We start from the raw sequence: 24,329 nt of genomic DNA, 5'->3' as shown, positions 1-24,329 counted from the left end.
ATTGACCCTTCATCTCTATCCTCCCATGTTTCAAACCTCCTCTCTACTGTGGCACCATCCATGTCGGTCAACGAGGCTGTTTCTTCTTACAACAATACTCTATCCTCTGCCTTAGACACTCTTGCACCTTTGATGACCTGCCCTGTAAGGCGTACAAAACCCCAACCTTGGCTGACTTCTAATATCCGCTACCTACGTTCCTGTACCCGCTCCGCCGAACGCCTCTGGCGGAAATCTCGGACCCTTGCTGATTTCTTACACTTTAAGTTCATGCTGACCTCCTTCCAATCTGCTCTTTTACGTGCCAAACAGGATTATTATATCCAACTGACCAACTCTCTTGGCTCTAATCCTCGACTTCTCTTCACCACATTGAACTCTCTCCTCAAGGTGCCCCCTCCCCCAACTCCCCCTTCATTATCTCCTCAGACCCTTGCTGAATTCTTTCACAACAAGGTTCAAAAGATAATCCTTGCTTTCTCTACCTCACCACCTCTCCCTCCACTAGTCCGTTCCCCTCTCTCTCCTTCCCCTCCTTCCCTTTCCTCCTTTCCTGAAGTTACTATTGATGAAACTACACTTCTCCTTTCTTCCTCAAAATGTACCACCTGTTCCTCTGATCCCATTCCCACCCACCTTCTTAATGCCATCACTCCCTGCTCTTATTCCTTTTCTCTATCATATTCTCAACCTCTCACTTTCCACTGCGACTGTCCCTGCTGCCTTTAAACATGCTGTGGTCACACCTCTCCTTAAGAAGCCTTCACTCGACCCTACTTGTCCCTCTAATTACCGACCCATCTCCCTCCTTCCTTTTCTCTCCAAATTACTTGAGCGTGCTGTTCACCGCTGCTGCCTTGATTTTCTCTCCTCACATGCTATTCTTGACCCACTACAATCTGGTTTTCGTCCTCTCCACTCAACCGAAACTGCGCTTACTAAAGTCTGCAATGACCTATTACTGGCTAAATCCAGAGGTCAATATTCCATCCTCATTCTTCTTGATCTTTCCGCCGCTTTTGACACTGTCGATCACAGCATACTTCTCGATACCCTGTCCTCACTTGGATTCCAGGGCTCTGTCCTTTCCTGGTTCTCTTCCTACCTCTCCCTCCGCACCTTTAGTGTTCACTCTGGTGGATCCTCTTCTACTTCTATCCCTCTGCCTGTCGGCGTACCTCAGGGTTCTGTTCTTGTTCCCCTCCTCTTTTCTATCTACACTTCTTCCCTTGGTTCATTAATCTCATCCCATGGCTTTTCCTACCATCTCTATGCTGATGACTCCCAAATCTACCTTTCTACCCCTGATATCTCACCTTGCATCCAAACCAAAGTTTCAGCGTGCTTGTCTGACATTGCTGTCTGGATGTCTCAACGTCACCTGAAATTAAATATGACCAAAACCGAGCTTCTCATTTTCCCCCCCAAACCCACCTCCCCGCTCCCCCCGTTTTCTATTTCTGTTGATGGCTCTCTCATTCTCCCTGTCTCCTCAGCTCGAAACCTTGGGGTCATCTTTGACTCTTCTCTCTCCTTCTCTGCTCATATCCAGCAGATTGCCAAGACCTGTCGTTTCTTTCTTTACAACATCCGTAAAATCCGCCCCTTTCTTTCCGAGCACTCTACCAAAACCCTCATCCACACCCGTGTCACCTCTCGTTTAGACTACTGCAATCTGCTTCTTGCTGGCCTCCCACTTAGTCACCTCTCCCCTCTCCAGTCGGTTCAAAACTCTACTGCCCGTCTCATCTTCCGCCAGGGTCGCTTTACTCATACTACCCCTCTCCTCAAGACCCTTCACTGGCTCCCTATCCGTTTTCGCATCCTGTTCAAACTTCTTCTACTAACCTATAAATGTACTCACTCTGCTGCTCCCCAGTATCTCTCCACACTCGTCCTTCCCTACACCCCTTCCCGTGCACTCCGCTCCATGGATAAATCCTTCTTATCTGTTCCCTTCTCCACTACTGCCAACTCCAGACTTCGCGCCTTCTGTCTCGCTGCACCCTACGCCTGGAATAAACTTCCTGAGCCTCTACGTCTTGCCCCATCCTTGGCCACCTTTAAATCTAGACTGAAAGCCCACCTCTTTAACATTGCTTTTGACTCGTAACCACTTGTAATCACTAGCCTCCACCTACCCTCCTCTCTTCCTTCCCGTTCACATTAATTGATTTGATTTCCTTACTTTATTTATTTTTGTCTATTAGATTGTAAGCTCTTTGAGCAGGGACTTTCTTCTATGTTTGTGCAGCGCTGCGTATGCCTTGTAGCGCTATAGAAATGCTAAACAGTAGTAGTAGTAGTAGTAGAAAAGAACGCCTAATATTCTAGTTCTTTTTAAATATTCTAGAGGATATATAAATAAAGCCCAAGTTCTAGTGACTACTTTTTTGTAAAAATATAAAATGATCCAAAAAGTAAAGTAGAAACAAACCATACAATGTCTTATAAGATAGAAAAATGTAAACACTCTGGCATGAGTGGGAAGTCACTGATACCTTCTAGAATAAAAAAAAATACTATCAAACTTCTTCAGAGAAAAAAAATTAGACATAACGCTACATTTTGAATGGTCTGCAATCTTTTTAACAGTTGTTTAGAGGCACCTAGATAAAATGAAGATACTTACCTGTAGCAGGTATTCTTCGAGGACAGCAGGCTGGACATCATCACGCATGGGTCGTCGTCCACGATGGCCCAGGAACTCCGGATTTAAAAATCAAAAATTTAAAACTTCTAGAAGCGACGAGAGCGGGCGTGGGGACAATGCATTGCGCATGCACGAGTAACTTCCCGCCTGCGACGCCCCCTTCACTTATATAAAAAGCAAACGAGAAGAACTCCAAAGGGGAGGAGTAAGGGTTGTGATGATGTCCAGCCTGCTGTCCTCAGAGAATACCTGCTACAGGTAAGTATCTTCATTTTCTCCGAGGACAAGCAGGCTGGACATCATCACGCATGGGGTATCCCTAGCACCCAGGCTCACTCAAAACAAAGAACAATGGTCAATTGGGTCTCACAACGGCAAGGACATAAGATTGACCTAAAAACAAACACAACTAAGTGAGAGTGCAGCCTGGAACAGAACAGAAATGGGCCTAGGAGGGTGGAGTTGGATTCTAAACCCCGAACAGATTCTGTAACACCGACTGCCCAAACCGACTGTCGCGTCGGGTATCCTGCTGAAGGCAGTAGTGAGATGTGAATGTGAGGACTGATGACCACGTTGCAGCCTTGCAAATCTCTTCAATAGAAGCTGACTTCAGGTGAGCACCTGACACAGCAATGGCTCTGACATTATCGTGACATGGCCCTCCAGAGTCGACCCAGCTTGGGCATAAGTGAAAGAAATGCAATCCGCCAGCCAATTTGAGATTGTGTGTTTTCCGATGGCAACCCCCATCCTGTTGGGATCAAAAGAAACAAACAATTGGGCGGACTGTCTATAGGGCTTTGTCTGCTCCACGTAAAAGGCCAATGCTCTCTTACAGTCCAAGGTATGCAACTTGTCCTCACCAGGGCGGGTATGCGGACGGGGAAAAATGTTGGCAAGACAATTGACTGGTTCAGATGGAACTCCGACACCACCTTCGGCAGGAACTTAGGATGAGTGCGGAGGACTACCCTGAAATGAAACTTAATGGAAGGCGCATGAACCACCAGGGCTTGGAGCTCACTGACTCTACGAGCTGAAGTAACAGCCACCAAGAAAATGACCTTCCAGGTCAAATACTTCAGATGGCAGGAATTCAGTGGCTCAAAAGGAGGTTTCATCAGCTGGGTGAGAACGACATTGAGATCCCATGACGCTGGTGGAGGTTTGACAAAAGCAAACCTCTCATAAAACGAACCACTAAAGGCTGTCCAGAGATAGGCTGACCTTCTACATGCTGATGATAAGCACTGACTGTGCGCTAAGGTGAACTCTTACTGAGTTAGTCTTAAGACCAGACTCAGACAAGTGTAGAAGGTACTCAAGCAGGGTCCGTGTAGGACACGAGAAAGGATCTAGGGCCTTGCTGTCACACCAGATAGCAAACCTCCTCCATTTAAAAGCATAACTTCTTTTCGTGGAATCTTTCCTGGAAGCAAGCAAGACTCAAGAGACACCCTCTGAGAGACCTAAAGAGGCAACTTCTAAGCTCTCAACATCCAGGCCGTAAGAGCCAGAGACTGGAGGTTGGGATGTAGAAGCGACCCCTCGTTCTGAGTGATGAGGGTCGGAAAACAGTCCAATCTCCAAGGTTCTTCTGAAGATAAGTCCAGAAGAGGAGGGAACCATATCTGACGAGGCCAGAAAGGTGCTATCAGAATCATGGTTCCGCGGTCTTGCCTGAGTTTCAGTAGAGTTTTCCCTACTGAAGGTATGGGAGGCTACGCATACAGGAGACCTGTCCCCCCCAATGAAGGAGAAAGGCATCTGACGCTAGTCTGTCGTGGGCCTGAAGCCTGGAACAGAATTGAGGAACCTTGGGATTGTGCTGAGTGGCAAAAAGATCCACCGAGGGGGTGCCCCACGCTCGGAAGATCTTGCGGACATGTTCACAGACCACTCGTGAGGTTGCATTATCCTGCTCAACCTGTCGGCCAGACTGTTGTTTACGCCTGCCAGATATGTAGCCTGGAGAAGCATGCCGTGCTGGCGCGCCCAAAGCCACATTCTGACGGCTTCCTGACACAGAGGGCGAGATCTGGTGCCCCCCCTGCTTGTTTGTATAATACATCGCAACCTGATTGTCTGTCTGAATTAGGATAATTTGATTGGACAACCAATCTCTGAAAGCATTCAGCGCATTCCAGATCGCTCACAATTCCAAGAGGTTGATCTGAAGATGCATTTCCTGGAAGGACCAAACTCCTTGAGTGTGGAGCCCATCCACATGAGCTCGCCACCCCAGAAGGGATGCATCCGTTGTCAGCACTTTTTGTGGCTGAGGAATTTGGAATGGTCGTATCAAGGTCAGATTGAAGCGAATGGTCCACCATTGAAGGGAATTGCAAAAATCAGTGGACCGATGGATGAAATCCTCTAGATCCCCCGTAGCCTGACACCACTGAGAAGCTAGAGTCCACTGAGCTGATCTCATGTGTAGACGTGCCATGGGAGTCACATGAACTGTAGAGGCCATGTGGCCCTGAAGTCTCAACATCTGCCGAGCTGTGAACTGTTGGGATGCTCGAGCTGAGAACACTAGGGCTAGAAGGTTGTCTGCCCTTGCCTGGGGAAGATAAGTTCGAGACGTCCATGTGTTCAACAGAGCTCCTATGAATTCCAATTTCTGTACGGGAATCAGTTGGGACTTGGGATAATTGATGACAAACCTCAGTAGCTCGAGCAGTTGAATAGTAATCTGCATGGATCGTAGAACTCCTGCCTCCGAGGTGTTCTTCACCAGCCAATCGTCGAGATAAGGGAACACATGCACTCCAGTCAGCGTAGCGATGCTGCGACAACTGCCAAGCACTTTGTGAACACTCTGGGCGCAGATGCGAGACCAAAGGGCAGCACGCAGTACTGAAAATGCTGAGTTCCCAGGCGAAATGGAAGGTACTGCCTGTGATCTGGAAGCACCGAGATATGAGTGTAGGCATCCTTTAAGTCTAGAGAGCATAGCCAATCGTTTTCCTGAATCAGGGGAAGAAGGGTGCCCAGGTAAAGCATCCTTAACTTTTCTCAGACCAGGAATTTGTTCAGGCCCCTTAGGTCTAGGATGGGACGCATCCCTCGTTTTCTTTTGCACAAGGAAGGACCTGGAATAGAATCCCAGCCCTTCTTGCCCTGGTGGAACGGGCTTGACCGCATTGGAGCTGAGACGGGCGGAGAGTTCCTCTGCAAGTACCTGCTTGTGCTGGGAACTGAAGGATTGAGCTCCAGGTGGGCAATTTGGAGGAACTACTACTACTATTTAGCATTTCTATAGCGTTACAAGGCGTACGCTGCGCTGCACAAACATAGAAGAAAGACGGTCCCTGCTCAAAGAGCTTACAATCTAATAGACAAGAAATAAAGTAAGCAAATCAAATCAATTAATGTGTACAGGAAGGAGGAGAGGAGGGTAGGTGGAGGCGAGTGGTTGCAAGTGGTTACGAGGCAAAAGCAATGTTAAAGAGGTATAATATTTAAGTGAAATTCTTGTGCATTTTTACTCTCTACTCACAGGAAGAAGACTGTGCTGTGTCTCAGCTGTGAGAACCATGTCCAATGGTATGAATGTGAATTGCAATATCGATGGATTGGAGGAAATGATTCTAGATTGAGAGCGTATCCGGACCGGACTATTTGAAGAACCCACCTGTCGGAGGTTATAAGAGGCCACCTTTGGTGAAAAAATATCAGCCTCCCTCTAACAGGTAGATTGTCCGGTACGGACACTGTGATGTCGGCTATACTGCTCTGGAGCCAGTCAAAAGCCCGTCCCTTGCATCTGATGTGGAGCCAGAGAGGCCCGTGGCGCACGCCGCTGACAAGAGCGAGGCTGCTGGGAGCAAGCTTGAACAGGCTGTCAGGAAGCAGGAGTGTACCTACGCATGCCAGAGGAATCGGGAGCACTCCTCCTCCCTCCAAAAAACCTGCTAGAAGAGGAGGTAGTAGCAGAAGGTGTCCGGCGGGCAAGAGAATCCATAGCATCATGATGCTTGAGGGAATCAACAATATCCTCAACCTTCTCTCCAAAAAGATTATCCCCCCGGCAAGGAACATTCGCCATTCGGTGCTGGGTCTTCTGATCCAGGTCCGAGACACGCAGCCATGAGAGTCTGCGCATCACGATACCTGAGCAACCACCCGGGATGCAGCATCAAAAGTATCAAAAGCTCCCCTGGCCAGGAATTTGCGACACGCCTTCTGCTGCCTGACCACCAGATGAAAAGGTTCAGCAAGCTCCGGAGGGAGAGCTTCAACTAAACTGGACAGCTGCTTTACCGAGTTCCGTAAGTGAATGCTGGTGTACAGCTGGTATGTTTGAATCTTGGCCGCGAGCATTGCAGCCTGATACGTATGCCTCCCAAAAGAATCCAAAGTCCTAGACTCTCTGCCCGGGGGCGCCGAAGCATAGTCCCTAGTACTCTTGGATCTTCTGAGAGCAGAGTCCACCACCATGGAATCATGAGGAAGTTGGGCCTTCGCCATCACAGGCTCACCGTGGACTCTGTACTGGGACTCGGACTTCTTGTTGACAACTGTATTAGATAGAGGGCAAGACCAATTCCGCAACATCCCTGAGTGTATTGTGCAAAGGGGCCATTGCAACCTCTTTTGGTGGAGAAGGATAATCTAGGACCTCAAACATCTCGGCCCTGGACTCATCCACAGCCTCCATAGGAAATGGAATGTCCCTAGACATTTCCCGTACAAAAGATGATACAGAAAGACACTCAGGTGGAGACTGTCTAACCTCAATAGATAGAGTAGGATCAGATGGAAGACCCTGAGAATCTTCCTCCGAAAAATATCTGGGGTTTCCTCCTCTCCTCACGAGTGCTCCTTTTCAGTATCGGACAGGAGCTCGCGAAGAGCAGCCCGAACCCGAGCCTGCCTCGACCTTGAGGATCGATGTCCTTGTGAGGGGTGTCGAGAAGTGGACCCTTGCCTGGACTCTGGCGAAGCTTCCTCCACCGACGTCGAGTCGACCCGGGTGGCAACCGGCTCAGGAACCGCAAGCGGTACCGAGGGCGGAGACCTCCGTGCACAGGTGATGGGCCAGACGCTGGTCTCAGCAGTAGGTACCCGAGGCGCAAGCACCTCCAGTAACGAGGCAGATGTACGCATCATCCCTTCCAGAAGGCCTGGAAGCATGGCCTGGAGATACTCATTGAGGGCTGCCATCTGAACAAGCTGTGGGGCCGGTGCAGAAGTCGGTGCCAGAATCTGAGGGGGTTCGAGAGCCCGTACCTGGCTGCCAGACGACCGACACATCGGCACTTCCTGAATGGAGGATGAGCGGTCCTCCCGGCGCCGATGCTTCTCAGGTGCTAACTCCCTCGGCTCCCCAGAGCTCTCGGTACCGTGACGGGAAGGAGATCGATGGCGATGTTTCTTATCCTTCGCCCGACATAAACACTCCTCGGTACCGAGGAGGACGTGGAATCTTCACACCTCCTCGGGGCCGGGTCCGACTCAGGGCGGTCCCGGGGGGACCTGCATAGCAGTAGGTGTCAAGACGGGTGGAGACCCACTCGATGCCTCGCTGCTCCCAGCTTTGAGTGGTCTTTCGGCAGCCATTACCTGACCTCTAGATGCTGCTTCCCTCGACGTCGATGCCGCCGACCTCGGTACCGATGTCGATGCCGACGTCGAAGGACCGGACCGATCTGAAAAACGTTTCTCGTGCTGAGCCTCTCAAGCCACCTGGGTCCTCTTTTTCATTAATTTACACAGCTTACAAGAAGCTGGCAGATGGTCAGGCCCGAGGCACTGGAGACACCAAGCGTAACATAGTAACATATAACATATTAGATGACGGCAGAAAAAGACCTGCACGGTCCATCCAGTCTGCCCAAGAAGATAAATTCATATGTGCTACTTTTTTTTTAATTTGTACTGTCCTCTTCAGTGCACAGACCGTATAAGTCTGGCCAGCCCTATCTCCGCCTCCCAACCACCAGCTCTGGCACAGACCGTATAAGTCTGCCCAGCACTATCCCCACCGCCCAACCACCAGCCCCGGCACAGACCGTATAAGTCTGCCCAGCACAAGTCCCGCCTCCCAACCACCAGCCCCAGCACAGACCGTATATGTCTGCCCACACTAGCCCCGCCTCCCAACCACCAGCTCTGCCACCCATTCTAGGCTAAGCTCCTGAGGATCCCTTTCTTCTGCACAGGATTCCTTTATGTTTATCCCACGCACGTTTGAATTCCGTTACCGTTTTCATCTCTACCACCTCCCGTGGGAGGGCATTCCAAGCATCCACCACCCTCTCCGTGAAAAAATACTTCCTGACATTCTTCTTGAGTCTGCCCCCCTTCAATCTCATTTCATGCCCTCTCGTTCTACCGCCTTCCCATCTCCGGAATAGGTTCGTTTGCGGATTAATACCTTTTAAATATTTGAACGTCTGTATCATATCACCCCTGTTCCTCCTTTCCTCCAGGGTATACATGTTCAGGTCCACAAGTCTCTCCTCATACGTCTTGTAACGCAAATCCCATACCATCCTCGTAGCTTTTCTTTGCACCGCTTCAATTCTTTTTACATCCTTAGCAAGATACGGCCTCCAAAACTGAACACAATACTCCAGGTGGGGCCTCACCAACGACTTGTACAGGGGCATCAACACCTCTTTTCTTCTGCTGGTCACACCTCTCTCTATACAGCCTAGTAACCTTCTCGCTACGGCCACCGCCTTGTCACACTGTTTCATCGCCTTCAGATCCTCAGATACTATCACCCCAAGATCCCTCTCCCCATCCGTATCTAGCAGACTCTCACCGCCTAACACATACGCCTCTCTTGGATTTCTACTCCCTAAGTGCATCACTTTGCATTTCTTCGCATTGAATTTTAATTGCCAAACCTTAGACCACTCTTCTAGCTTTTTCAGATCCTTTTTCATGTTTTCCACTCCCTCCGGGGTGTCCACTGTGTTACAAATCTTAGTATCATCCGCAAATAGGCAAACTTTACCTTCTAACCCTTCGGCAATGTCACTCACAAATATATTGAACAGAATTGGCCCCAGCACCGATCCCTGAGGCACTCCACTACTCACCTTTCCCTCCTCCGAGCGAACTCCATTCACCACCACCCTCTGGCGCCTGTCCGTCAACCAGTTCCTAATCCAGTTCACCACTTTGGGTCCTATCTTCAGCCCATCCAGTTTATTTAAGAGCCTCCTGTGGGGAACCATGTCAAAAGCCTTGCTGAAATCTAAGTAGATTACGTCTATAGCACGTCCACGGTTCAATTCTCCGGTCACCCAATCAAAGAATTCAATGAGATTCGTTTGGCACGATTTCCCTTTGGTAAAACCATGTTGTCTTGGATCTTGCAACTCATTTTCTTCCAGGAAATTCACTATTCTTTCCTTCAGCATCGCTTCCATTACTTTTCCAATAATCGAAGTGAGGCTTACCGGCCTGTAGTTTCCAGCTTCTTCCCCATCACCACTTTTGTGAAGAGGGACCACATCCGCCGTTCTCCAATCCCTCGGAACCTCTCCCATTTCTAAGGATTTATTAAACAAATCTTTAAGAGGACCCGCCAGAACCTCTCTGAGCTCCCTCAATATCCTGGGGTGGATCCCATCCGGTCCCATGGCTTTGTCCACCTTTAGTTTTTCTAGTTGTTGATACACACTCTCTTCCGTGAACGGTGCTATATCCACTCCATTCTCAAATGAACTTTTGCCAGTCCATCGTGGTCCTCCTCCCGGATTTTCTTCAGTAAAAACAGAACAAAAGTATCTATTTAGCAAATTTGCCTTTTCTTCATCATTATCTACATAGCGGTTTGCAGTATCTTTTAGTCTCACAATTCCCTTTTTAGTCATTCTCCTTTCACTAATATACCTGAAGAAATTTTTGTCACCCCTCCTTACCTTTCTAGCCATTTGTTCTTCCGCTTGCGCTTTCGCCAGACGTACCTCTCTCTTGGCTTCTTTCAGTTTCCTCCGGTATTCCTCCCCGTGTTCCTCGTCTTGAGTTTTTTTGTATTTCTGGAATGCGAACTCTTTAGCCTTTATTTTCTCAGCCACTTGCTTGGAGAACAATAGCGGTTTCCTTTTTCTCTTGCTTTTATTTACTTTCCTTACATAAAGGTTTGTGGCCCTATTTATAGCTTCTTTCAGCCTGGACCACTGTCCTTCCACTTCTCGTACGTCCTCCCAGCCCATCAGCTCCCTGCTTAGGTATTCCCCCATTTTACTAAAGTTAGCACGCTTGAAATCCAGGACTTTGAGTTTTGAGTGGCAACCCTCCTCTTCAGCCGTCATATCAAACCAAACCGTTTGATGGTCACTGCCGCCCAGGTGGGCACCCACTCGGACAGACGAGATGGTCTGGTTGCAGTGGGAACAGCGCTTGAAGCCGCTGGGAGTCCTTGATAACATGGGAGGAAAAATAGCGGTCAAAAAATCAAACGACTCGATGGTGCCAATGAGAAAGGCACAAAAAACGGAACGCAACCGAGCAGCCTAAAGGCAGCCGCGACGAAAAAGGAAACCTAAAAAGATGAGAAAAACTAAAAAAAGATTAAAGGAAACACCTTTTTGTTTTTAAAAGAAATGATAAAGGGAAGAACCGGAGCGCGTAAACGCGACAAAAAGTCCCCTGGGCCGAAAAATCATGAGGAGTGATCTGACTTGTTACCTCAACTTTATGTTAAGCACCGGATCTTTCCCGCCGGGTCATGGTAACGTCCTCCTCACTCCCATTCCAAAGAATATAAAGATCAAGCCAGATGTCATCTCTAACTATCGCCCAGTGGCCTCGATACCTCTAGTTATCAAGCTGATGGAGAGTCTGGTCAATGTTCAGCTCAACGACTTCCTGGCTGAATTTGATATCCTCCACCATTCACAATCAGGTTTCCGAGTTCAATATAGCACACAGACTGTCCTGGTCACCCTCCTATCTAACTTCCGTCGAGAGCTAGCTGTTGGATGGAAGATTCTTCTGCTGCAATTTGACATGTCTAGCACTTTCGACATGGTGGACCATGAACTCCTGCTTCACCTACTGGACTCTTTTGGCATAGGAAGACTGGTCATGCACTGGTTCAAGGGTTTCTTGACTTCCAGGTCCTACCAGGTCACGGTGAGCTCCAACACTTCTGAACCATGGAAGGCCTCCTGTGGGGTCCCACAGGGGTCTCCCCTTTCACCTACCTTATTTAACATTATGATGATGCCTTTAGCCTCTGCACTTGCAAAACTGGACCTTAATCCTTTCATTTATGCGGATGATATTACAGTCTACATCCCATTCCACTCCACCGTATCGGAAGTTGCCAACCTCATTGATGCCTGTTTCTCTGCCTTGGAGCATTGGGCCAGGGTGTTCCGCTTCAAACTCAACAGGGAAAAAACCCATTGTCTCATCCTCTTGTCTACTCATGCCCATGTATCCGACACAGTGCTTCCAGTATTGGGCTCCACCCTTCCGACTGCCAACAGCCTGCGGCTTTTGGGAGTGTATCTGGACTCTCATCCCCAACTGGTTGATCACGTGCACTTGGTCTACAAGAAAATGTTCCAGGTGATGTGGAGGCTTCGGCGCATCAGATACATCCTTCCCAGAGACTTGTTTCGGACCCTTGTCCACTGGCTCGTCCTATCCCATCTGGATTATTCTAGTGGAATTTATGTGGGTTGCCAGGCCTCCTTATTGAAAAAGTTCCAAACGGCTCAGAACACTGTGGCGAGACTTATCCTTAGAGAAAGACGCTTTGCTCACGCCGCTCCCTTGCGCTTTAAACTTCATTGACTGCCTGTACAGGAGCGCATTGCTTTCAAGATCTGCTCCCTAACACATAAAGTCATCTATGGGGCTGCCCCGGAATACATGTTCCCCTTGATTGACCTTCCACCTAGAAATGCCAACCCTGCTGCTCGGTCCTATCTCCACCTCCGCTTTCCGAGTTGTAAGGGTGTCAAGTACAAGAGGATCTTTGCCTCGTCCTTCCGCTACTGGAGTCCCAAACACTGGAACGCTCTACCTCGCCACCTTAAAACTCAAGTGGACCATGCCCTCTTCAAGAAGTTGTTAAAGACATACTTCTTTGGAAAGACTTACTCCCCAACTTACATCGTTGATTGATGCACCCTTGTCCCTTACCCTGCCTAGCTCACGCTGTTAGATTCTCCTCCCCTGTTTGCTTCTTGTATACTTTCCTAAGCTTTTCACTTTGCAATTTTTATTTAATTCTCTGTAAGCCACATTGCGCCTGCATGAGTGGGAAAATGTGGGGTATAAGTAACCCATAAATAAATAAATAAATAACAGACAACTCACTCGCGAAGCGGAAAAAAGGAACTGAGGAAAGCGCGCGGGCGGTAAGTCACTCGTGCATGCGTGGTGCGTTGTCCCCACACCCGCTCTCGTCACGTCTAGAAGTTTTAAATTTTTGATTTTTAAATCCAGAGCTCCTGGGCCATCGCGGACGACGACCCATGCGTGATGATGTCCAGCCTGCTTGTCCTCAAAGAAATTATTTTACAATAGTCCAATAAACTTGAGAATCAAATATTGTACTATTAATCTAAAATGATCTTGGTCAAAACATTCTCACACACATCGTAAATTAGGCATAATGATAAATGATCTTTAAGTCTGTTAATCCAGAGATACTATCAATTATAACCCTAGTACTTTAAAGGAGAGAATTGACAGTGTCTGATTTATCATCCCACTTTTTTCATCTACATCATTAGAATGACTAACAAGAATTTTGTTTTTTTTTCAAGGTTTAAGTTTATGCTTTTAAGTATTAAGAATAGTATGAAGCAAATTTATGTGAGCCACGACTAAAGAATTGATGGGAACCATAACTGTAAAAATAGACACCCAGCTTCTCCAAAACAAAACCCAAAGAATGCATATACACATTGAAGGTTATTGGAGAAAGTGGGGACCCCTGTGTGTCACCACTTAAATTACTCCATTTATCTGATAAAGTACAGTCCCACTCTGATTTCTCAAAAATCCTGAGAACTTCTTAAGGTCATTTCCAGTTATTCCTATACTATCCATTGTTTGGAGGAGAATGTCATGATCAACAAGATCGAAAGCACTAGAAAGGTCAAACTGTAGCACCAGAGCCTTCTTACCTTCAGACAACAGCTTTCGAATATTGTCAAAGAGTGAACCAGTAATAGTCTCGGTGCTAAAGTCTGTCCTGAATCCTGACTGAGAAGGGTGCAATATATCATGCTGATCCAAATAATCTGAAAGCTGGGACGCTATTACTCTGTTTAATATATTTGTCAGAGATATTGCTGAAGGGTTGGAAGGAAAAGTTTGCCTTTTTGTGGATGACACAAAGATAGCCAATAGAGTGGATACCCTGGAGGGAGTAGAAACATTGAGAAGGGATCGCCAAAAGTTACAAGAATGGTCTAAGGTCTGGCAGTTAAAATATAATGCCAAGAAGTGCAGAGTGATGCACTTGGGGTGCAGAAACCCAAAAGAGAGATACCGGACAGGAGAGGAGGGATTAGTAAGCTTGACTCTCTGAGACCTGTGTTGGTGTCAGAGGATATGGCTGGCTGCTCTCCTGCGTTGATGGTGCCCTGATGAGCCAATCGTCCAGACAGGGATGAACCTGAATGCTCTGTTTTGTAAAAAGGCAGCCACGACCACCATAAACTTGGAGAAGGTCAAAGGCACCATGGCTAAGCCGAAGGGTAGCGCTTGAAATTAGAAGTGATGTCTGAGCACTGCAAATCGGAGGAAATTGTAGTGTGGAGGTCAAATAGGAATGTAGAGATACTCTTCTTTGAGGTCTAAGGCTGTGAGGAATTTGCCTGGTTGTACAGCTGCAATCACTGAGCACAATTCCATGCGGAAATGCCAAACTTTCAAGAACTGGTTGACTTTCTTCAGGTCGAGAACTGGCTGGAAGGCGGTCCCTTTCTTTTTGGCCACCACAAAATAAATGGCCGGATTGCTGCTCTACCAGAGGGACTGGAACTACAGCTCCCATATCCCTCAACTTTTAAAGTGTCAAGCAAATGGCCACCCTTTTGGCAGTTGGCACAAGGGGATTCCAAGAAAAAAAATCTGCGACAGGAGCACATAATTCTAACTTGTAGACTTCTTGAATAATGTCGAGGACTCACTGGTCTGTGATGATTCAGGCCCACTCTAGAAACAGGGACAGCTGCCCCCCAATTGGAATTGCTGCAATCACTGAGCGGGACATGCATTGGAGGGGGCACGGGTATAAAAGAGCAAGTTCTTCTTATCAGACCAAAAGGGCTGTCTAGCACGAAAGAGAGACTGTTGAATAGAGAAGGATGTCCTGGACGATTCCGGCAGGCATCCCGAAAACAGATGCGAGTGGGTCCTGAACGTGGGGGAGGTTTGCCCTTGTCTTCCAGCAAGCACTAAGACTTGGAATCGCCCAGGCTCTTGACCAACTTCGAGGTCTTCCTCAAATAACAGTCTGCCGTTGAATGGCAGCTTCACTAGATGCTGCTTGGATACCCAGTTTGCTGCCCAATGAAAGAGCCATTAACAACCATCTGGCAAATGTTAGTGACATCTGTTTTGCCGAAGCCTGAAGTAAATTATAAAAAGAATCAGCTAGATAAGCCAGACCGGTTTTCATGTCTGGTCACTGGGGTGGGTAGCAGAGCCTCGGCCTCTGGAACGGCATCTGCAAGCTGCTGCACCCAGCTGAGACATGACCATGCAGCGTAAGAACTACAGACATCCGCCTGCAAAAAAAGCGCTGCCCATTCAAAGGACAGCTTCAAGGGATCTCGAACTTTTGATCCTGCACATTTTTCAAAGCCACCCTTCCCGTCTTCTTGGCGACTGCTGTCACTAGTGCATCCACTGTTGGGAGCACAGAGCTTCAACAGTTCCACGGGGACCACAGGGTAAAGTCTGGCCATTGCCTTCACGACCTGTAAGGGAACTATGGGAGCATCCCACTGAGCAGAAATAATTTCCTGCATTCCTCCCAATGGGCACTACTTTGTACTTGTCTTATATAATTGGCATGATGAAAACAACATTCAAAGTGTACCCAACATTTTTAAACAGTTGCATGTGTGATGGTTTGACATGTACATATAGTTAAACAGCAGAAAACTAAATAGGGTTACAACAAAGTTTATTTCACCAACTTCACTATGGCTTTATTTACAGAACCACTGAATACATGATAGACTAAGATTATAGGAAGCAGAATACATTAAGCCAAATTTTCATGCATTACTTTCTGATTAATTTATAAGAATGCAGATGCTAATACTTACAACTCTGGTTTTATCTGAGCAGGTCCTTTTGGTAGTTGATTCAAATACAAATGAATGTTTATGTTCGGTTTTAAAGTAAGCAAATTTGATGCTGGTTCTGTACAAAATATGGATTTTTCCATCATACCTGTAATTTTACTGTAGAAGAGCAGAAGCTGTCTATAAAAGAACCTACAAAACAAACAATACGACCTATTTAGGAATTACATTTTTCTATACCTCAGACTGATGAAAGGATCCATGAAGCATTAAATCATGGTCTAGTATAGTAATGAGCAGAAAAAAAGATGTGTATTCAATTTCTACTTCTCCTTGCACATAAATTAAGGTTAATGATGGGGAAAAGAATAGTAAGTTCATACAGTTAAAAAAAAAAAAAAGGTAACATTGCTGTATTAGGTTTCTGTAGCCTGGACCTAACACCTCCTTATTCAGGTCACAAAAGAACCTGGGGAAAAAGATTTTATCTTTCAAAAGCTGAGCAAGAAATGCATTAGGCAATTACAAATAACTAATGTAGTACCTTTTCTTCATTTAACCAACTGAATTTCTGTGCATTCAAGTGAATTAACATGGAAAGGACAATAGTTCTCCCACAGTCACCCATGAGTGGGGCTTTTATCGTTCAACAAACACCAACACCCACACCCTGCCCGGGGACAAACAAAATAGATGTTTACTGGATCAATACTCCTTTACCCGCTTGTCTTGTATCCTCCAATCAGTTACTCTGCCTTTTCTTGGCTAAAAGCTCCTAAGTGATGCAAACACACATTGATTCTATCAGAAAAAGGTACCTAGCAATCGTAGTTCGGTAATAGGTCACCTAAATTTACAATTAATAACACCTAAAAACAGACACCTTAATTACAACCATGTCTGTACTGACATTCACTATTTATAAGTGAGACAGCAACAAGAGTGCCATACTCTGAAAAATTTAGATTTCAGCATTTGTATCAATGTGCGGTTTAGCAGCGGTTTATAAATTATTATTGACAGGATTCAAGTTATGCTTTCCTTCCCCCTCCCTGTTTAACTTACAACAAATAGATGTACATTTTTATGGCTATATACCTTTTATCAGGTTTAGTTATTAAATTATTTATACTTTACATATTAGTAAAATCACTATTTATATTGGTATAATCAGCATATCCTAAATAGATTCATATAAACAAAAAATGCCAAAGGAGGAAGATCTTAAACATTATTCACTATTCCTAAGAGATGAGATGAAGAAGTATCTTTCATTTAGCTTAGTAGCTTAATAAATAGCAATAACTGAAAATGTACTAAAGAAAATAAGATGATAACTTTTTTACTGGACTAACAATACATTTTCTGATTAGTGTTCAAAGGTAACCCTTCTCCACATCAGAAATAAGCAAATGTTGACAAATATCAGAACATATAAGTGAAATACAAAAGCATTCCAATGACAGTCTCACAGGAGTAGGATGTGGTGCGTTAGGTGAGAAGCGGGGAAAGATGTATTGCTGATGAAAGTGACAAAGCAGTATAATTTTATGGTTTATACTGAGATAGAAAGCCCCGATCTGAGTTATGCTAGCCCTTGCTGTCAGTAAAATACAGGCCAATAGCTCATAATAAGAGCTAGGCTTCTTAAAATCAAAATAATCTTGGATACAAAAGAGAGCTAGCTTGTAAAAATCAGAGATCACCTATGACACAGTTAACATTTCACTGTAGCAAGTGCTGAGCTGGCAAGGGAGGGGGGCATTTGCTCTGGGACTGGCACCTGCAAGACGTCATGAGCAAGAGTTGCTATGGTTATGTAGAGATAGTACTGGGTCAGCTGCACCCCGGGTGAGAACATCCAAAGGAGGAGGCTAAGGGAAAGTTTGGGGAAAATGCAAAGTCATCTAACAAGATGCGCTCTGAACTTATCTTGTTTATATTTAGAGCTTGAGAATATGTGAAGTCATTTTGATCAATTGATAAGGTCCAAGAACCCTGGTGACAAAGCTGGGGTCCATTGAAATGAATAGGGTGAAAATAGTATAAAAATGGGAGTCAGAAGGGTATTAGATCAGAAGAAGAGAGCAGAAGTCTTCAGTAGGCTGGAGAGAGAGATGTGTCGTGAACTGCTGTTCAAACCATACGAATACCTGATTTGCCTGTACTGCTATTGGTAAGATTGTAATAAACTATCTTCTTATATCCCAGCGAGTCCTTCTGGTTATGGAGTTCGTTAATTCCTGGACTGTGTAAGAGCAGTCTGGGGGAGGATAAGGTCAGAATAGGTGGGGGAACATGCAAATTAAATACAGATCTCAGTTAAGTTCTGTCTGGTGGGTGTCAAAATATTTCATCATTTTGATTTCAAAGGTCATATGTTCCTGAATTATCTTAACATTTCCTTTCAGTAGTCTTACCATATCATTGATGTAGTGTTCTGGTTTTGTACAGTGAACCTGGAAGATGTATTGAGCCAAATTGTCAAATTAAAGAGTAGCAAATCACCTGGACCAGATGGCATATGACCAAGGGTACTCAAAGCACAAAATTGCTGATCTGCTGTTAGTAATATGTAACCTACCATTAAAATCGTCCATAGTACCTGAAGAGGGAGTGGAAAACATGAAAAAAGATCTGAAGAAGCTAGAAGAATGGTCTAATGTTTGGCAATTAAAATTCAATGCGAAGAAATGCAAAGTGATGCACTTAGGGAGTAGAAATCCAAGGGAGACGTATGTGTTAGGCGGGGAGAGTCTGATAGGCACGGATGGGGAGAGGGATCTTGGGGTGATAGTATCTGAGGACCTGAAGACGACGAAACAGTGCGACAAGGCGGTGGCCGTAGCTAGAAGATTGCTAGGCTGTATAGAGAGAGGAGTGACCAGCAGAAGAAAGGAGGTTTTAATGCCCCTGTATAGGACGTTGGTAAGGCCCCACCTGGAGTATTGTGTTCAGTTTTGGAAGCCGTATCTTGCGAAGGATGTTAAAAAAATGAAAGCGGTGCAAAGAAAAGCTACGAGGATGGTATGGGATTTGTGTTCCAAGACGTATGAAGAGAGGCTTGCTGACCTGAACACGTACACCCTGGAGGAAAGGAGGAACAGGGGTGATATGATACAGACGTTCAAATATTTGAAAGGTATTAATCCGCAAACGAATTTTTTCCGGAGATGGGAAGGCAGTAGAACGAGAGGGCATGAAATAAGATTGAAGGGGGGCAGACTCAGGAAAGATGTCAGGAAGTATTTTTTCACGGAGAGAGTGGTGGACTCTTGGAATGCCCTCCCGCGGGAGGTGGTGGAGATGAAAACGGTAACGGAGTTCAAACATGCATGGGATATGCATAAAGGAATCCTGTGCATAAGGAATGGATCCTCAGAAGCTTAGCTGAAATTGGGTGGCGGAGCAGGTGGGGGAAGAGGGGTTGGTGGTTGGGAGGCTAGGATAGGGGAGGGCAGACTTATACGATCTGTACCAGAGCCGGTGATGGGAGGCTGGACTGGTGGTTGGGAGGCGGGAAATACTGCTGGGCAGACTTATATGGTCTGTGCCCTGAAAAGGACAGGTACAAATTCAAGGTAAGGTATACACATATGAGTTTGTCTTGGGCAGACTGGATGGACCATGCAGGTCTTTTTCTGCCGTCATCTACTATGTTACTATGTAAGATTGAAGAGTGGCCAATGTGACACCAGATTTTAAAAAGGGCTCTCTCTCTCTCTGTGGATAACACACTCATCCTCCCTCTCTCATCAGCGCGTAACCTTGGGGTCATCTTTGACTACTCTCTTTCCTTCTCTGCACATATTCAACTGACTGCTAAAACCTGCTGTTTTTTTCTCTATATCACCAGAATTCATCTTTTTCTTTCTGAGCACACTACCAGAACGCTGACCCCCCAATGTGGACCCTAGCATCAGGTAACTATAATTCAGATTATTCTTTCCAATGTCCATCACCTTGCATTTGTCCACATTAAATTTCAACTGACATTTGGATGCCCAGTCTTCCAATTTCCTAAGGTCTTCCTGCAATATTTCATAGTCCGCACATGTCGGATCTAGGGGTGAACCGGGAAATTACAGACCGGTAAGCCTGATGTCAGTGATGGGCAAAATAGTGGACACTATTATAAAGAATAAAGTTACAAACAGGGTTTAATGGGACAGAGTTGGCATGGGTTCTGCCCAGGAAAGTCTTACCTCACCAATCTGCTTCATTTCTTTGAAGGCATGAATAAACATGTGGATAAAGGTGAAATGGTTGATGTAGTGTGTCTAGATTTTCAGAAAGCTTTTGATAAAGCTCCTCAAGAGGTACTCCTGAGAAAATTAAAGAGTCATGGGATAGAAGGCAAGGTTCTGGTGTGGATTAGAAATTGGTTATTGGACAGAAAACAGAAGGAAGGGTTAAATGGTAAATTTCTTTCAATGGAGGAGGGTGAACAGTGGAAATTGGAACGAGTGAGGTGATCAAATTTGCAGATGATACAAAACTATTCAAGGTTGTTAAAACACATGTGGACTACTACTATTTAACATTTCTAAAGCGCTACTAGGGTTACGCAGCGCTGTACAGTTTAACATAGAAGGCCAGTCCCTGCTCAAAGAGCTTACAATCTAAATGGCAGATGAAATTTAATGTGGACAAATGCAAGGTGATGCACACTGAAAAGAATAATCCGAATCAGTTATCTGATGCTAGGGTCCCACCTTGGGAGTCACACCTCAAGAAAAAGATCTAAGTGTCATTGTAGATAATACGCTGAAATCTTCTGCTCAATGTGCGGCAGTCAAAAAAGCAAACAGGATGCTAGGAATGGTGAATAAGACTGAAAATACTATTCCGCTTTTCGTGAAATTAATGGAGAGCATGGTGAACAAACAACTCAATGAGTATTTGGACAAGTTCAATATTTTGCATGACTCACAGTCGGGATTCCGTCCGCTCCATGGCACTGAGTCCATGCTCGTCATACTCCTGACCAACTTTAAAAGGGAAATAGCTGTAGGAAAGAGTATTTTGCTATTACAATTTGACACGTCTAGCGCTTTTGACATGGTGAACCATTTAATCCTACTGTAGCTCCTTGATTACTTTGGAGCCAGTGGAAATGTATTAGCATGGCTGAAAGGCTTTTTAACCAGTAGTAGTAGTAGTTTTAACCTCAAGAGCCTACCAAGTGAACTCCAGCTCAAGCTTATCTCCTCTTTGGAAGGCAGACTGCGGTATGCCACAGGGCTCCCCCCTTTCACCAACTCTCTTCAACATAATGTTGATTCCTCTGGCCACAGCCCTATCCAAACTTGGTCTCAACCCGTTTATTTATGCAGATGACATCACAATCTCTATTCCTTTTTAAAAAGACCTAAGCGAGATCACCAATGAAATAAGACTTGGATTGCACACCATGCTAGATTGGGCCAATTCATTTCAGTTCAAGCTCAATACTGAGAAAACTCATTGCCTGATACTCTCCTCTCCCTATAACAAATATGCACCCCCAACATTAATCACTCCTGAGCTTGCCTTACCAATCTCTGAGACCCTAAAAATCTTAGGCGTGATTGTTGATAGAAACTTAACACTGGAGCAACATACGAACTCTACTATCAGACACATGTTCTTCTCTTTCTGGAAACTAGGAGTGGAGGAGTGGCCTAGTGGTTAGGGTGGTGGACTTTGGTCCTGGGGAACTGAGTTTGATTCCCACTTCAGGCACAGGCAGCTCCTTGTGACTCTGGGCAAGTCACGTAACCCTCCACTGCCCCATGTAAGCCGCATTGAGCCTGCCATGAGTGGGAAAGCGTGGGGTACAAATGTAACAAAAAAAATAGATTGAAAATTCTGCAGGAAACAAAACACTTCTTGGAATCACTGTGGATTGAAATTCCATGTGTAAAGGGGAAAAGGATAATGATAGAAGTGTACTACCGTCCGCCTGGCCAGGATGAATAGACGGATGCAGAAATGTTAAAGGAAATTAGGGACGCAAACAAACTGGGCAACACAATAATAATGGGTGAGTTCAATTACCCCGATATTGACTGGGTAAATGTAACATTGGGACACATTAGGGAAGTAAAATTCCTTGATGAAATCAAGGACAGCTTTATGGAGCAGCTGGTACAGGAACTGACGAGAGAAGAAAAAATTCTAGGTCCTTAGTGGAGCGCATGATCTGGTGCGGGAGGTAATGGTGCTGGGGCCGCTTGATAACAGTGATCATAATATGATCGGATTTGATATTAGCTTTGAAGTAAGTATACAAAGGAAATCAAATATGTTAGCGTTTAACTTTAAAAAAGAAGACTATGATAAAATGTGAAGAACGGTGAAAAGAAAACTTAGAGGAGCGACTGCGTGGGTCAAAAATTTACATCAGGTGTGGATGCTGTTCAAAAACACCATCCTGGAAGCCCAGGCCAAATATATTCCGCGTATTAAAAAAGGAGAATGGAAGACCAAACGACAGCCGGTGAGGTTAAATAGTGAGGTGAAGGAAGCTATTAGAGCTAAAAGAAAATCCTTCAGAAAATGGAAGAAGGAACCGACTGAAAGTAATAAGAAACGGCATAAGGAATGTCAAATCAAATGCAAAGCGCTGATAGGGAAAGCTAAGAGGGACTTCGAAAAAAAGATTGCGTTGGAGGCAAAAAACACATAGCAAAATTTTTTTTAGGTATACTAAAAGCAGGAAGCCGGCAAAAGAATCGGTTGGACCGCTAGATGACCAAGGAGTAAAAGGGGCGATCAGGGAAGACAAAGCCGTAGCAGAGAGATTAAATGAATTCTTTGCTTCGATCTTCACAGAGGAAGATTTGGGTGGGATACTGGTGTCGGAAATGGTATTTGAAGCTGACGAGTCGGAGAAACTTAATGAATTCTCTTTAAACCTGGAGGATGTATTGGGGCAGTTCTACAAACTGAAGAGTAGCAAATCTCCTGGACTGGATGGTATTCATCCCAGAGTACTGACAGAACTGAAAAATGAGCTTGCGGAGCTATTGTTAGAAATATGTAATTTATCCTTAAAATCGAGCGTGGTACCGGAAGATTGGAGGGTGGCCAATGTAACGTCGATTTTTTAAAAGGGTTCCAGAGGAGATCCGGGAAATTATAGACCGGTGACAGTCTGACGTTGGTGCCTGGCAAAATGGTAGAGACTATTATTAAGAACAAAATTACAGAGCATATTCAAAAGCATGGATTAATGAGACAAAGTCAACATGGATTTATTGAAGGTAAATCTTGCCTCACCAATCTACATTTCTTTGAAGGGGTGAACAAACATGTGGATAAAGAGGAGCCGGTTGATATTGTGTATCTGGATTTTCAGAAGGTGTTTGACAAAATACCTCATGAAAGACTCCAGAGGAAATTGGAGAGTCATGGGATAGGAGGTAGTGTTCTATTGTGGATTAAAAACTGGTTAAAAGATAGAAAACAGAGAGTAGGGATAAATGGTCAGTATTCTCAATGGAGGAGGGTAGTTAGTGGGGTTCACAAGGGCTCTGTGCTGGGACCGCTGCTTTTTAACATATTTCTAAATGACCTAGAGATGGGAGTAACTAGTAACTAACCAGTGGTGGGAGGCAGGGCTGGTGGTTGGGAGTTGGGGATAGTGCTGGGCAGACTTATACGGTCTGTGCCAGAGCCGGTGGTGGGAAGAGGGGCGGGTGGTTGGGGGGCAGGGATAGTGCTGGGCAGACTTATACGGTCTGTGCCCTGAAAAAGACAGGTAGAAATCAAGGTAAGGTATACACAAAAAATGGCAAATGTGAGTTTATCTTGTTGGGCAGACTGGATGGACCATGCAGGCCTTTTTCTGCCGTCATCTACTATGTTACTATGTAATTAAATTTGCTGATGACACAAAGTTATTCAAAGTCATTAAATCGCGGGAGGATTGTGAAAAATTACAAGAGGACCTTACGAGATTGGAAGACTGGGCGTCTAAATGGCAGATAACGTTTAATGTGAGCAAGTGCAAAGTGATGCATGTGGGAAACAGGAACCCGAATTATAGCTACGTCATGCAAGGTTCCACGTTAGGAGTTACGGACCAAGAAAGGGACCTAGGTGTCGTCGTCGATGATATGTTGAAACCTTCTGCTCAGTGTGCTGCTGCAGCTAAGAAAGCAAATAGAATGTTAGGTATTATTAGGAAAGGAATGGAAAACAAAAATAAGGATGTTATAATGCCTTTGTATCATTCCATGGTGTGACCGCACCTTGAATATTGTGTTCAATTCTGGTCGTCGCATCTCAAAAAAGATATAAATCAAGCATATTTTCAAAGCACTTAGCCTTCCAAAGTTCCATAGGTTTCTATGGAACTTTGGAAGGCTAAGTGCTTTGAAAATATGCCTCATAGTGGAATTAGAATAGGTGCAGAGAAGGGCGACAAAAATTATAAA

At 45.4% G+C, this 24,329-nt stretch overlaps 1 protein-coding gene across 3 annotated transcripts in view; it reads right to left on the bottom strand.

Annotated features, from left to right (window-relative positions):
* ADAD1 (adenosine deaminase domain containing 1) overlaps window positions 1–24,329 on the bottom strand; it is a 349,421-nt gene that overhangs the window by 107,150 nt on the left and 217,942 nt on the right. For 2 of the 3 annotated variants that reach the window (XM_030191773.1, XM_030191774.1), the window contains exon 8: window positions 15,928–16,098. In XM_030191773.1, coding sequence (XP_030047633.1) covers window positions 15,928–16,098 — 171 coding nt within the window. The remainder of the gene's footprint in view (window positions 1–15,927; window positions 16,099–24,329) is intronic. The other variant, XM_030191775.1, reaches the window with a different exon arrangement.

This window comes from Microcaecilia unicolor, chromosome 2 (assembly GCF_901765095.1).
Source record: "Microcaecilia unicolor chromosome 2, aMicUni1.1, whole genome shotgun sequence".
Classification (NCBI taxonomy): Eukaryota; Metazoa; Chordata; class Amphibia; order Gymnophiona; family Siphonopidae; genus Microcaecilia; species Microcaecilia unicolor.
This window is presented reverse-complemented; position numbering and strand designations above follow the sequence as displayed.